The 16,447-nt window shown below is 40.3% G+C and overlaps 1 protein-coding gene across 1 annotated transcript; it reads left to right on the forward strand.

The window, feature by feature from the left end:
- The first annotated feature begins 1,467 nt into the window (after nt 1–1,467).
- Nucleotides 1,468–2,545, forward strand: NFD3 (Ribosomal L18p/L5e family protein). Its single transcript, XM_011626674.2, is given in 3 exon segments — nt 1,468–2,067; nt 2,070–2,171; nt 2,174–2,545. Coding segments are annotated over 3 exon segments (540 nt in total). The 5' UTR covers nt 1,468–1,910; the 3' UTR covers nt 2,455–2,545.
- Nucleotides 2,546–16,447: the final 13,902 nt, after the last annotated feature.

The following is a 16,447-nucleotide window of genomic DNA, read 5'->3' on the forward strand; positions in this document are numbered from 1 at the left end:
TTTTGGAAATACGTTATCCATCATGTAATAAATAAATTAGACGGTTCGGATCATATTTCTTAGGAATAGATCCAAGATAGAAGAAGGCTCTAGCACAAGGACACCCACATATTCATTCTCAATACACATGCTTATTACCCATTACAGATTTCTCAATGGGAAAATATTTCTTAATAAACATACATACCATTTAAGACAAACCAACCATAAATTCAAGCAAAGCATAGACATACTTTGCACCAACATATTGAACATTAATCCAGAAACATGGCATCAATCAACAAGGTGGTGATGTTTGTGTAGCTGGTTGTTAGACAAAAGATCTTTACAAGTAAGCATCTCAAAAGTAAGGAGATCAACTAGGTCCGAGATGTACGATGTCTAGTGTCTACAAGTTCTGTTGGGGTAGTTGATTGCTTGAAGGCTCAGCTCAACCCTTCTTTGATCGGTTGAAGATGCTTTGAGCCTATTTTATATAGTATGTTGATTGTTTACGTAAGACTCACTAAATGTGACTCAATGGAAGTAAGAATGCTCCTTACGCTACGGATATCTCTCTATTCACATCCATAGACAAGCCAATGGAAATGCAAAGTCTCTGAATTGGCTAGGGTGATTGATGGTAGATTTTAATTCCAATTAAGTGAGAGCAATGTTGATATCCAAAAGACAGAATTGAAATACAACCTCATCGAAAATGACCATGAGCACCAAAACCAAAGCGGAAGAATACCAATACAAAAGTTAAAATCCAAGAAATTTGTTCAAGTATCGAAACAAAAAAGGGTGGTCTACTTCAAGCCACCTCAAGCTATGCTTAAGTATTGATCTAAAGCTTACATGAATGAGATTGAATTGATTTGCAGTTAGGTAGAGTCGAGCAGCCAGATGATTCGAGGGGAAACTTCTATCCATGGTTTGGGAGCCCATACAGGGTCTGACTAATCAATAGTTCAAAGCATATGAATGAGTGTTGGAAGTGCTTTCTCCTATGAGTGGCCCTCTTTTTCTTATTTGTCCACCCGGATAGAGAAAGAGCTGCCCAACGGTTCTAACCAAGAAAAAACAAGAGAGAGACCTTCAATTGAATGGAGTGACTGCTCTTTGTGTTGGGGAAAGAGACTTGTTCTCGTCCCCGTAGGAGCGATGAGTGCATGAACCTTCATGAGTCACGGGCAAGTGAGTAAGAAGAAATGGATCAAGTTGCTCCCAGGCCTTCTGTCATTTCCTAAGACCGTGCTCCATTCTCCCCCGATTGGTCAATTCCTGACCCATTCATTCCTAGGTCTTCGATACGTCCTCCTGATCGATCAAATAGGGCTAGTTGCATCGCCAGGAGGGCGAAGCGAGGGCCCCCACCATTTGACTGAATGTCGGGTGAGGAGCCCACCCCACAACTGGATTCCCAAAATTCCTTTATGGCAGGAAGAATCTATTCCTTCCTTCCAAGGGTTTGACTTATGCCAACCGAGCAATCTAAGCGTGCTACTAGGCAAAGCTGTTGAGTCCTGTACCATCACAGGCCGAAAGAAAGCCACCCGAGTAGCTAGCATGAATCTCGGGATGATCAGCATACCTTGCAAGGCTAAAGACTCATGGCTAGAAGGGCCAATCCATCGATCAGTTCAGTACTCATCTATTATCTCGGAGAGTTTGGCATTGAATCAGGTATGGCATCTGGTCCAGGCAGGAAGATATATGGAACATGCTAGTAAGGGAAGGGAATAGAATCCTTTCGTGAAAAGGGATACGAGATGTGCGAGAATCTGTTCAGTTAGCTGTCCCAAAACAATTGAATCAGGCACTAGGAAATCAAATCCACTTTCTTGGGTGCATACATTCTCCGCAGGATCGACTGGTGGCGAGGAAGGAATGGATACGAATAAACAAATGTTGGGTAGGAGAAAACAATGATGGGAAGGTCTAATAAGATGCCCCAGGAAAAAACGACGGCCGAGCGTGTAGAGCAAGAACTTATTGTGGGCAAGAGTTTCAAATCCATGAAGTTCGTACAAAGCATCTCGGAGAAAGATGAGCAATTGGAGCGGAAAAAGAAAGATTTTGTCCATTTCCACCGATCCACAATAATACCTCTATTACCGTGACAAATGCTATGGGGAATAAAAAAACAGGGGCCTTTGCTGGTTGTTTGGAGGAAATAAAAGGGGGTCTTGTCTTTCTTGGTACGCTGCTGCAGCAACTGAAGAACATGTTGAGCGATCCACCAGAAATCTGGCGATGAAGTCAGTCGTAATGAAAGTAAAAAGAAAAACTTATTTATGGGAAAAGAAAGTAGTGATCTTGAGTTTGAGAGAACGTTATACCTTTGTTGAGTGTAAGCGAAGTGGAGGAGTAGGAGATAAATATTTCATTATGTACATCCACGATGTGACCCAACTTCCACATGATGGATGTTAACTCCCCAGGAAATGTCGTGTTGAAATAGTTCCATAAAGTTCTCCATTTTCACTTGACCAGAAAAAATCTTACTCTTCCCAACAGCAAAGAGTGGAGCCAGTGATAGAGTCGTGCGTCTAGGCAAAAAGCTCCTCTCTTGGAGAACGAGTGGAGTTTACGAGCCCAGTAGGAAAGGAAGCGAAACGGGTAGCAAGCAACGAGCAAAGTCAATGTAGCCAAGTGAGGTCAAAGCCCTCTAAAACGAGGGCTTTTCCTTAAAAAACCCCTATTAAACTAAACGAGTGCTTTGATGTTGTAAAAAGCCCCCTTCAACAATTTCTTTGACCTTGCTACCACTTGCTTTGTTCTCCACTGGCAAAGCAAGAGCAAAAAGCCAGCAAGCGTAGGCTTATGAGCTGTAGTTTGTTGGCTTTGACGTTGCGCTAACGACAAAACTCGATGGGCCTTTGCTCGTTGCCTACACTGCCTTTACGACCCCCCTTTCAATAAAAAATAAGGAGCTATTCTTATTGAATCAATATTTCATTACATTAAGGGTCGAGGCAGAGGCTCCGCTTCCTACTGTTGGATCGGGTGCAGGCACTTTCCATCCACTTCAAGGTAAAGGCTTGCGATTAGTTTCTCATGGAATTTAGCCTTGAACGCTTGAATTTTATCATTCCAGCCTTGGACTTACTCAGCCTTGGCCAACTATTGAAAGAATGGAGAAGCTATGAGGTCCTCAACCTTTGAGGAAGATCTTAGGAATGAAGGGGCTTGCGGATAGGGTGGAGGGAGGGGAACTAGGGAGTGGGGAATGCGTGGATTCGGCTATCGGCCTCCTCATAATTGACTTTTGTTATATCTACTGACATAACCGATCTACTCCATGCGATCCCCCGGATATGGCCAGCAATCGGACAAAGGACAGAGTAGAAAGAGCACGAGAGCCTCCTTTGATAAGAGAGCACACATGCATGTCCGGCTTCTTCCACTACAACTTAGTAGCATTAGCTACGCTCAGCGGGGTAGTTTGGTGGAATTAGATGAATGAGAAGCTGATGAAAAAAGCTCGAGCAATGCAATGACCGATGGACCGACAGATTTGCCAAGCTGCTGGGAATACATGGAAGGGACAAAAAGAAAGCAGGTTTTTTTACCTATCTTAAGAACTTCTTTCGCTCAGGGTAGCAACAACCAAGGTGTCCCGGGACTGGGTGTCATCTTGCCGACCATTTGTTTGGTCCGAGGATGAGGGAACAGATGGGAGTGGCTACTTCCACTTTTGAATCTGCAGTTACCATTCGAGGCTAAGGCATGCATTGAACGAGACCAGAGAAAAGCATCTCTCCATGTTGTATCTCGAAGTTCTCTATGCGGCATAATGCTTAGAAGGCCCAACACACTCCTCAACGCCTTCCATCTAGCATGGATCCAACCATCCCCCAATCCTCGGCCCCCCCTAAAATTCAAAAGTGATTCATAGAAAAATGAAACCATCGTTACGTTATATAGACTATAACACATTTCCTTCTATAGTCGGTCTTCCCTTTTCAATACCTAAAACTCCCCTGATCACAGAAGAGGGAATTCGGCCTAGGCCCTTCTACACCCAGCTGGTCATAAGTCTATTACCTAACTAAGGGCCACCCACACTTCTCCTATCCAATGTAGCCCTGCCGCCTTATTTGATAGTAATTGTGTGGCTCACTCTATGAAGATAGAGAGGGCCGAGACCATGTATTTGATTGGAAAAGGCTGAGCATCGCTCTTTCTACTTCTAAGTAAGTAGTGTGGTTCTTGCCCCTTCTCATGTACTTGGCTTTGAACTCAACAATTGCAGTTCAACCGTTAGCTGAGCACCAAACAGCTCACTTATTGATAAGCATTTTCAAGGCTTCGCTTGCTTACTCTATTCACCAGATCCACAGGGCGGAGCATGAGTGGCACCTTGGTGACCACATGTTGGCTATTGCTATAGCCCAGCGGCTCTCGTTACCCTCGCGCTCCTTCACGGAAGGAGGCTATCACTACACCGGGAAAGGTGTAAGGAGGTTCAGTCAAGTATAGTATAGTACGGCTTATGGTTCTAGTAGCACAAAATAAAGAAAGGCTAGTCCTCCTAAGAAAGAAGACCTAGTCTTAATTTTATTATATAGGGTAGTAGTCTTGATTTGTGTTGTGCAAAGGTCTCAACTAAAACTCAACTCAGGCGAACTACTTACTTATTAAGTGAAGGCGAGGTGTTGGCCGTGCTAAAAACAATGGTTAATAGACAATAAGAACAAAAACTCCTCTGGAAGTTGGAGAAAATTGACTGATGACGACCTTTGAAACCCTTCCTTCTCAATTGCATCACTAAATTTATGGAACAAGGAGCTTGCTTAAGGCCATAGAAGGCATTCTTAAGCTTGCATTTATGAGAGTCTTTCTTTGACACATACCCAGGCGGCAGGGACATATAGACTTCCTCTTTAAGGTTGCTATAGAGGAAATCATTCTTTACATCTAGCTAGAAGAGAGGCTATTGTTTAGCAGATACAGCAACGAGAATAGCATGAAGTGATGTCATTTTTGCAACCAGGCTGAACATTTCATCATAGTAAATCCCATAATATTGACTATATTCTCTCCCTTCACAACCAGACGGGCTTTGAATCTCTAAATAGAGCCATTGACCCTGTACTTTTTTTATATACCAATCTACTAGCCATAATATGCTGCTTATCTAGGGGAGGGCTCCGGTCCTTGGTCTCGCCTTTTTTTTTTCAAGGGCTCTCAGCTTCAATCCAACACTCATGAGTGGCAACTTTAGAATTAGATTTAGGTTCCTTACTTGAATGAATAGCATATATAAAATCTTGATGAGATTTGGAAAAAGAATCATACGAAACAAATCTATCTGTGGAAAATTGACCACGAGAGAAGCGACGAACCTAAGGGGAAATGGGAATGCCTTCCATTTGAGAGGACAACGTGGAAGAGGTAGAAAGTGGGACAGCTACATCTGCAGGACGAGAATGAAACTGCTGCTCTGCTGGGCACATCAATCGGGGTAGGTGTGCATGCGTTTGCTGTAGCAACTGGCTCTGAATACACACCACGTTCTAGAGTAAACCTTTATCGCTTTTGATGCCTTCAATTGAGACACATATGACGGTAATGAGGTCAAAGAGCTATTGTGCCTGGGACAACATGAATTTTTTGTTATTATCAACCCCCTTCATTCGAGTTGTAGGTAGAAGGTTCATCCTCATTCAATGTCACATGTTGAGAGATATACATTTTTCAGGCCCCTTTTTTTTTATTACGTATCGCTTATTCAGCTGCCCGAGGCGGAATGCATCAGGAATATGAACATAGCACTTAAACCCGATTACTCTGAGAAGAGAGCAGTCTGGAACCTTGTTCGATAACAATTCCATTGGAGACTTTCTTTCCAGGAGACGAAACTCTATTTCTCACATACATAGCTGTCATGACTGCTTTAGCCCAAAAGATTTTCCGAAGATTCATGTCAATCATCATTGCCCTGGTCATGTCAAGCAGATGGCGTCCTTTTTGTGACTCGCTGTGGAGTAGATGCACCTTCTATGAACAATCCCTTTCGACTCCAGAAACTAACTTTGCAAACTCTTATTACATTACATGAATGAACCTCCAGAATCTATCTGCAAGATTTGAATCTTCTTCTTATATTGCTTTGAATCAAGTTATGAAACCATTTGAAACATTAAAAAACTGAATATTTTTGAGAGGTGTAGGTCCCTGAGTGGATAACATTAGATAAATAAAGTTTAGGCTTATCTTTTATTGATAACAAACGACATACTAATTTAGCCAGTTCACAGCTGGAACATTTATTCATGACATGGAATGGCTTTGTAGGAACCTTTCCTAAACATTTGATTCAGTCTCTTACTATGTGTATGACCTAATCTCTTATGCCAAAAAAGAGCTGATGTTTGCTCCCAAAAAAGTATGCTGAGAGAGCCTGGCTGCCGATTGAAGACGTTGAAGGAAGATGCTCAAGCTCTAAGAGATACAACCAGCATACTTTTCCACCTTTTTTCATCTTCCCCCAGGACATAAAGATCACGAAAAAATATTCTATTATAAGATTGTTCAATCAATTGTCCAACATACATATAGTAGATTATTGGAGAGTTTGGGAACTACTAAAGCACATAAGAAAGGCTTTTTCATCTTTTCTTGGAAATTTTGACGTAACCAATGGGGCCTGATATAAGAACCATCACCAAGATAAACTCAAGAATTACCATCCAATTCTTGGGAGGAGGAAAAGGTAGTAGGATCTCCTGTCATGTGATTCGAAGCGCCAAAATAAAGAAAGCACTTAGAGTTACTAGATTTAGCAGATGAAAGAAAGAAGTCCTTGACTTTCAAAAAGTGGTTTACCTGGTTGGAGAAAGATTACTCTTAATATTGAGCCCCGACATAATTTGCAGCAGAACGTCATATGGAAGCTGATTTGAGATGCACTTTCATACTTTCCTTGATCTGCTACCGCCGACTTGCTGCAATTTGAAGCATATATATAGATAACTCATGGTTTCAAAGATTGAAGATACAACAATAGGGGGAGTTCTTTATATCCATTCAATCTTTGGACGACCTAACCTATAGATGGATGCTCGTATCACCATACCTACAAAAATAAAGAATTTCATTTGAGCAAAGCGATAAAGAAAGACGATGAGAAATTGCAGGGCTGAGGTTCAAATCATTACCTGAAGCAGCACCATGCATCGGGTCTGCTGTTTCATGTGCATGACAGTTTGATTGTGCAGTTCATTGTACAAATCAACAAGTATTGTGGCGGTAGTTTTCCATAATCAAATAATAAACTCATAAGTCTTGAAAAGGGACAGAAAAGAAGTTCCCCTCAAAAAACAAAGGCATACATTTCATATTAGAATTTTTTGTTTGGTCAATCTTTCAAGTGCTTAACTTGTTCCCAAAGCGACACTCGAGTTCAATCTGTTTACGGTATAAGACCTTAGGATCTTTAGAAAAGCTGATTCGGATTGCTGATTGGTCCAGTGCTGTGGGAGATTCCATATTTGAGAAACTTCTTAAATGGTTATAGTAATCTAACCACCAGGCAAAAGAAAGGTGTTGGTGTGTGAGTTCCCATCGTGCAGCTAGGGCATCGAGTAAGCCCCAATTCAGATACATAGATCTGAAATTCTTCAAATGGGCCAGCGCTCTCTCTATTGCACTGCTCTATAAGAAAATGTGCGTAGGTAGAAACTCAGAAAGCCAATGGTCAAACCCAGCAAGCTTTAGCTTGAAGTCTGGAAGGAGCCTAAAAGAGACGGGTAATTCAAATCAATTGAAAAATTAGTCCATAAGAAGTCAAGTCGAAATCAAACCTCTTTCTTGCTTGTAGAGAAACTCTTACTTATGATTTGGGGGAATAATCTAAAAGAAGTTTGGGGCATAAAGAAAGTCTATCAAAGGAAAAAGTATGTCTGAGAAGGGGAAAATAAAATGATTTTTTTCACGGAGGTGAATCAAACTGTTCAGGACCGTGGGTGAGCGGGTGAGGATGGATGAGGCCTCTCCCTATTCCTTTTCTCTACTTCGAATGGTAATTCTAAAATTCTTTCTGAAGAGTAGGCCCTCGAAGCGAAATCGATAAAAACTTAGAAGGAGCCGAAAATTCAAAGTTTGGGTTCAAAGTGTCAATCCGTTTTGGATTGACACCAGAATTGAACTGCTGTCACTCTTGTGCTTTGAGCTCTTTCCTCCAAAAAGAGAACTTGAAAGCAAATCAAACGATTTTTCGAAACCTCTTTCTTATCAAAGCATGATTGAAAGAAGGATTTCGATGAAACTTGGTTGGAGGAGGTGTTAGGCAGTTCAGTCTCTTATAGGGTGGTTAACTCTCTTATAAGAGATGCTAACCTTACTCATAGTATTCCCGGTTAATGAATTCTAGTTTATGTGAGTAAGCATAGGGTAGGCTTATGTGAGCGAGTAAGGCTTGGTTAAGTCTCTTCTAAGGGCTTGGTTGAGTCTCCTATTTTTGATGTTAACCCTCTTTATGACTTAAAGAAAGGCCCGCCTCATGAGCTTTCCGAAAGGGAGTTTCATGTACGCCGCTTCTCTTAAGTTTGTTTTAGCGAGTAAGACCGTTTTAGTCTCTTTAAAGGCCTGGCTCATTCTATGGCCTTTGAATGATTCATACATGATTGTTACCATATCTTTTAGGAGAGTAAGGGCAGCAGTAGGTTATATCTCCTATTAGGCTATGGAGGTGAACCTAGCTTCTTAGTCTCTGTTTTAAGGAGAGTTAACCTGCCTCTACATATATTGGACATTACGAACTACCGCATCTCCACTCCTTGCGTCGCTCCGACTTGGTCCATTTCATTCCCTTAGGGTTGTTTAATGCATGATTGTTACAACTTATCTTAGTTTTGTTTAAGGTAGTAGCATTAAATTAGAGGCAAATAACTATGACTTTCAATCTCCCTTGCTATCTCTCATGGGGTAGTGAAGGGAAGGCTGGTTAGGCTACCCAAAGCAGAGCGCTAAGCGAAAGAAGCAGAGGGTTGAAAGTCGAATGTGAATGAGCACTCGTGAGTTTAGGGGAGTAAGGATGGTTCAGTCTCCTGTGTGGTTAACCCATCTCATTCTATTCCTGGTTAATGAATGATTCTTACTTTGCTTGGTGCTAATAAGGGATGTTTGGGTTACGCGAGTTAGGTGCAGTTAAGGGCAGTCTCTTCTTAGGGCTTTCTCTTTATGGATCTTAACCTAGCTCATTCTATTGCCTGGTTAATGAATGGTTGTTTATGCGAGTAAGGGAGGTTTAGTTGCTTATAGGAGAGTAAGGTATTTAGGATGCTAACCTGGCTTCTGACTCTGTTCTAAGGTCTTTGGTAAAGTTTCCTATTGGGAAGTGAACCTAGCTCTTTAGTGAGGTTTGGGTTAGTGGTTTATAGGTGAGTAAGGGCGGTTTAGTAGGGATGCTAACCTATCTTTCTCGCTCTCGATAACAATGGTCATTGAATTGCCTGAGGGTTGATTAATATTGATTGTTCTAGGAGTCAGATTGGTTGGTTAAGTATCCGGTTAACCTTGCTTCTTACTCCTCTTAGTTGTCTTAACCAGGTTCATTGAATAGCCTCTAGGTTTCTTAATGAATGTAAGCTATGATCTATGAGTTGCTTATGCGAGTAAGGGCAGTTAACTCTCTTCTAAGGTGTCCCAGTTCATTCTATTGCCTTAATGTTTAATGTATGGTTGTTAGCAGTCTGAATTTTCCACGGTCAAAATATTTAATCTTAGTTGCATTGAGTCAATTGGGGGGAAGAGCCACTCTTAGGTGTTCTGAGCCATGTACGGTAACTCAACTCTTTTAGTATGAAGTTTAGTTTAATTGAGTTACCATACTTTGCATTCTCTCATAATATAGAAGAGTTGTTCAGCCGGGTCTTAAATTGAGTGTAGACTGATTGTTGAATGAAGGAATTTGACTTCAAAACAAAAGTAGACTTCTTGGTAATTCATTATTCTCTTGCTCTAAGGGGGTGTAGGCTGAGCTAACTAAGAGTGAACCAGTCATCTACTGATGCAGCTAAATATTCTAGTGAAGTTGATTGACTATTGAATTCCAAAGGCTTCCTCTTGTGTTTAATCCTGGGTTGAATCTATATATGTTAAGATGAGAAGGCCACATATGATAAGATAAGGCACGATGAGGAAAGAGGTGATCTTGAGTACTTCTGAGTCTTATTCGTCAGAGTAATCCGAGTACACTAAGTAGTCAATCACAAGTCATCAATCAAGAGCTCCTAACCTAACTTATGTCAATCATTAATCCATACATAAGCTAGTCTGAGTAAACTAGGAGGAAGTCCAGAATTCTAGCCGTATTTGATTAGAATTGAGAAATCCAAAAAGAACTCAATTCATCGAGAGTAGTTCTGAGGCAACAATTGATTTCGTCAATCAAGAAAGGATCGAGAAGTCCACTATCAAATCTATTGCTCAATCAATCGATAGTTCATCGGAGTCTAATCAGCTGGTAAACCACTCGGGGTTGACTAAGAATGACTGAAGTAATTCAATCAATCAAGAGATCTTATTAGTATATTGATGATTCATCAAGCAATTGATCTTAGCAAACTGAATTAGAGGGTAATCTAGGTGAACTAGGGATTCCTCCTTCTATCAAGAGAGTGGTTAACTACAGACTTAAAACCAAGTCAGTCAGTCAGTATGGCCGTCAATCAATTTAATCAAACCATCGGTAATTCACTCAACGTCAACGGTTATTCAGAGCCAACTAAAGAATACAACGATTGCGAGTAATTCAAAGTAGACTATGGAGGCAGTCCTTAATCAAGCTATCATTCGATTAGGAGCACTGGTCTACTTACAACTCATCCATCGAGCGTTTGCATAGGTCGATCCATCACTCAGCCAACCGAATGTACATCTGCGAAAACAGAGTTTTCGCTCAATCACTCTCTATCCTTAGGATTAAGGATAGAGATAGGGATAGCCCTATCTTAAATATAGGTAGGCTCTTTGTATTTCTATTTAGTAGTGTCATGATTACAATATACAAACAAGGAGATGGGGCTCACACATGGTATAGATGGGAGTGGTGGAGCGTGTCCTCTTTTCGTCTATGCCAAGGTATCGGCACCCGAGCTGGAGGTCTCATTCTGAAGTCCCACTCTTTGAATTTAAGCACATACAATTCTTTCTCCTGGCTCCTTTATTATACCACTTGGTCATGAAAATACTGAAGATTATTGCTTTTTCCTTCCTAGTTGACTTGGCTTAGGTGGTCATCCTTTTCTCTGATGAGCTGACGATCCCTTTGTCTGACTGGGAAAATCCGTAAGGGTGACTTGAGAGGCCTCTTGATTGCCTAGTACTTTTGAATGTTGTGCCTTGGTTCAATCTAGCTACTCAAGAACCAACCAAATGAATTTCAAATCAAAATAAAAGAAAAACCTACCTTCCCTCTATCAATCTCATCCTCACCTCTAACATTCATTACATGTCTTGAAAAAGGATGTTTATTACCGAGCGGGTTGTAAGTCAAGGGAAAATGAAATACATGTGTTTAGCATATAACACGATTGTTTTTTATTATGTGCATGTCTTACACGGAAAGTTCATACATAATTCCCTTATCTAACCTAGCCTAGGTAGATATCACAAGGCCTCTAGCGTAGCTAGTACTAAGATAGCCAAAGTGCTATCTTTCTATACATTCCATCGTACTATTACTCTTTTTATCATCTCTTATCTTGCATCTTACTATTGCTATCAAAATTTGTTGCTTAGTCAAGTAAAATTTGAATTTGAGTGGCTGTTTGCTAAGTTTGCATTATCCTTTTTTTTTTTTTTTTTTGTTTCTGCTTCCCTTCCTTCTTGCAAGTATTTTCAACCCCTTCTTAAACAGTCAAGAACCCCCCCTCCTTGGATTCAGGAGATCCTTCCCTTCCGTACGTGATTATGTTATTAGTTGGGTCATCCCTCCATTCGTCCTTGGAACCGCTAAGTCGTGAGAACCTTCCCCACCATGGCAATACAGAAGGGAATGGACATTTGTACTTGCTTTACTTTTCTTAACCAGCCCTTGACGATTAAAACGAGTACTATAATCCCCTAGCCCTAGCCGATCTGCACCCCTTTTTGCCACTTGATTTGATTCATCAATTCAAGAAAAGGGCTGATGATGGATGACTGTTGTGCGACGAGTGCTCTGCTATAGATGACTAATCTATTCTCGAAATCATGAGATGTAGATATAGCTGCAATTCGAGAAGCGAATAGCCTGCTTGAACGATTACCCCTTACCCTACTAGCCAAGATAGTTGTCTAAGTCATAGTCACTTAAGGACCATGCCGATTGCAAGAACCAGAATTAGAAAACCGAATAGCTTAGTCTCTCCAACGCAGTCGAGTGGTCGTCCCTCCCCCTGGTGAGTAGGTAGTCGAGATGCTTTTATTTGGGCAAGAGCTAAACCGTGCCTTTATCTCAAATGGGGGTATGGTAGTAGAAAGAAATACCCAGTAAGCAGTTGATCCAGGAGTTCAGTCGCATGGTGATCCAATCCCATATTTAGTAAAGGGAAAAGCGGTTCTTTCTATTCCCGCTACCGGCAAAGATACCAATAGTTGTCTGTCCTCGACCCTACTTTTTTTTTTCCCCATAACCTAGCTATTCACCCCAAGGACTTACCCGTCTTTGTTTGAAGAGGGAATACGAGAAAGGGTGGAAAAAGTCTTAGTTGTTGATGGGTGAGTATATCGATCCACAGAAATAGGACTTGCGAAGTAATCCGATCGTCCAGAATTGAGAAAAACAGAATATCCTGCGAACCTCTATCTCTATCTTCAACCATGGATTCCTCAGGTGGGACGGCGGAGAGCGTACGAAACCAAGACAAGTGATTCCTCCCCATGTGATTATGTTATGGCGGTGTGATCACGTTACGGCAACAGGTCCACTCCTTTCATTTTCTTCGTCACTAATGGCCCTCCCTTGCCATTATTCGAATTAGGATTCCATGCCAGAACCTCGGCTCCAGTGTTAGTGGGTGCTATGCAGACGGTAGGTTGGTCACCTGAGCTAGCCGAAAAATAATTCATTCCCCAGCCACTTGATTTTCTTTGGTCGAGCCACCAGCGTATCCAAGCATGGTGGTAATAATGGGTCCACAAAAGAAAGCCAGCCGAATAAGAACATTTGTGCCCATAAACAGATTCAATGCGGAGTAATCCAATCGTCCAATATCGAGGAGAACAGAATATCCTGCGAACCTCTATCTCTACCTCTATCTCTACCTTCAACCATGGATTCCTTAGGTGGGGACGGCGGAGAGGGTACGAAACCAAGACGAGCGATTCCTCCCCATGTGATTATGTTATGGCGGTGTGATCACGTTATGGCAACAGGTTCACTCCTTTCATTCCTTTCGTCACTGATGGCCCTTCCTTGCCAGTATTCGGATTAGGATTCCATGCCAGAACCTCGGCTCCAGTGTTAGTGGGTGCTATACAGACGGTAGATTTATCACCTGAGCTAGCCGGAAAAGAATTCATTCCCCAGCCACTTGATTTTCTTTGGTCGAGCCACCAGTGAAGCCAAGCATGGTGGTAATAAAGGGCCCACATAAGAAAGCCAGCCGAATAAGAACTTTGATGCTCATAAACATATTCAATGCTTCTATCTTGACAACATATTCAATGCTTCTATCTTGACAACCCCCCCCCCCCCCCCCCTCACCCTGATTCAACTATTTATCTCCTTGAATCCAACGAAGAAACTGTACTTCGATCACCCTCTACCTCTCTTTCCCCTACCACGTTAGGTGACTCATTTGTACATGATAGACTTTCCTTTCGTATGATACCTACTTCTATCCCTTGACTCACCTCCTTCTCGCTATTTCATTGAGAATGTTTTAATAGTTTAATGACAAAAGCATCTCACTTGATTTATGTCAAGACTGATATGCCCACTTTCAATAGTTTATTTTTTATTATTATTTTCATTTTTCTTTGGTAATTCAGTGGTAGGTATCTAACTTGGGATATGGTGGTGCAACCATAAAAGCCTAACCAATCAAGTCCAGCCCAATTGTCAATAATCAATTCTTAGTATGTTACCAATATCTCATCTAACATCACTAACTAAAATTTACGTACGAAGAAATACAAAATTTAACCAAAGTAATTTTAAGGAAGTGTAAGAAGATAGGTTGCATATAATATGCTTGAAAGGCACCCCTACAATCTTAACAAGAATTAAATGGTCAAAAAGTAGAACACCAATTGAACTAATGGAAGGTGTAAAACATAAAGCGAAAAATATGAGAAAGTAGATAAAAATATAAAAGCAAAGAAAGTTACTAAAAAAATTAAGTTATTATCAGATCCAGAAAATGTCCAAGCCAAAAAAGTATGTTACACAATTATTGGAGCACACTGCAGTAGCAACACCGAATTAAAGAATGAGAAAGTTTGATTTTCCGGTATCCAATGCACCTTGAAAGCAAGATCAAATATCAGAGCATACCAATCGATCAGAAATAGAAAATACTCAACACTAAAAATAATGAATATACCTAGCAATACAATAATTTCAATAAAAGTTACATAAAACCTAAAAAAATCAAAAAGACGAAGAACGAAAAAATCAAATAACCCAGTTCATCAATCACCAAGAACTCAATTTTTTCTATACCAAAACAGAAACCATTAATCCAGAAACAGAGAAAGTTGTTGCTGCAATTGAAGATATTGCAAGATACAAGAAATATAATTTACATAAATGCGAGTAAAAAAATGATAGAGAGAGCAAACTGAAAACCTCGATTGATTTTTGACCCCTTGAGATTACTGAGCACATAGATAATCAAACACAACATTGTGTTCTTCGATGAAGAAGACATCACAGATCATCAGACAAGAAATCCTCAAAAAGAGTGTCATAAAGATACTTATAAAGCTATAACAACATGAAATCACCACAAATCTCATGATTTCTCCAAATCCCAAAATCACATAAATTGGCAAAAACACATCGATTAATAAACATATCTAAAAAATCAGGGAATAAAATACAGAGATTAAATCAGGGGATAAAATACAGCGATTGAAGAACCAACAAAACCCTAGCAAGAGAAATAGGTTTCCAGAAAAAAAACCATACCTGGAGCTCTGATGTTAATGGCGAATGGGAGGCTAGTGACTCTCAGAAAAACCCAGGAACAATGGAGATTGACCTACTGATGATTCCACAAACAATAGACTTTTCAAGCTCTCGGAAAAAATCAGGGCTCTGCAAATAAAGAGAGATGAGAAATAAAATATGATAGGTCGGCGGGGTATTCGAGTGACACGAGAACTAATAAAACCTTAAATTCTTGTAATTCACGCATTTTTTGGGCAAATGTTTATGCTTGTTTTGAGAGATACGGGAAAACTCTTTTTTTTTCTTGTTTTTTTTAAATAAAAAGATAAATTTATTGAGCCAAACGTTATTTCGAGTCAAAATCCTTGTATAACTGCCAACAATTCCGCATTATTAACAGTACCACAAGGCCCAAGGTAAACAAACAAAAATCATTGCACCCTTCAAATTACGAACAACACCTCCCATTCTAGCTGGCCCCAGGTTTCCAAAGGAACTTCCATTGATTTAATGAGCTTAACACACCCATTCGATGGTGGTGTCCATCTTCCTTTTGGTCTGACCTTCAAGATCAATTGAGTAATCGAATTGTGAAGATTAAGAGTAATATATACTTTAAAAACTCCATCCCCTTCTTTCATATTGGAATTCCAAAACCAGACATTGTGGATGATCCTTTCCTTAATCTTATTAAGATCTGAACTTACCCCTTCAAAGATACGTCTATTCTCCAACCTGACCTCCCAAAGCAAAGGACCTCTAAAGATCTTCCAAATAACTGTACCTTTCTTAGGAAAATATGGTACACTTAGTTGATCAACAATATTTGTGTGTCTACAAGGTAAGGATAAAGAACATCCAATAGAATATAAGGCTCGCATCAACAACTGATAAGTAAAAAGGTAATGCGAAAATAAATAATCCACAGTCTCTTTATCCTTCTTGTATAGAATATGCATATTGACAATCAACCTACCCCTTTTCGTAAATTGTCAACTGTTGGGACTTTGTCTTGAGATAAATTGAAAGGAGCATTTGCACCTTGTGGGGAATACACCAATTCCAAATGCATTTCAAACCTAGCTGAACCCACTTATAACGATCATGGAAAAGGAGATGATAGGCAAATTTAATAGAGAAAATCCCATCTTTAGTATACTCCTAGATCACGTCGTTTTTTCATTTGGTGAAATATAAACCGCTTCCAAATTATTAATGAGATTAGTGAACTGAGTAATAAGGACATCTGGGATTCTATTATTAGTTATGTAAGCTCCAATTAAATCGAAAAGCATCATCAACATAGGCCTCATTAACCTTCAAGCTTTGATTTGTAGCCTTGTTGAACAACTCCTT

Source organism: Amborella trichopoda, chromosome 6 (genome assembly GCF_054954075.1).
Source record: "Amborella trichopoda isolate Santa Cruz 75 chromosome 6, AtrichopodaSantaCruz75HAP2 v2.0, whole genome shotgun sequence".
Classification (NCBI taxonomy): domain Eukaryota; kingdom Viridiplantae; phylum Streptophyta; class Magnoliopsida; order Amborellales; family Amborellaceae; genus Amborella; species Amborella trichopoda.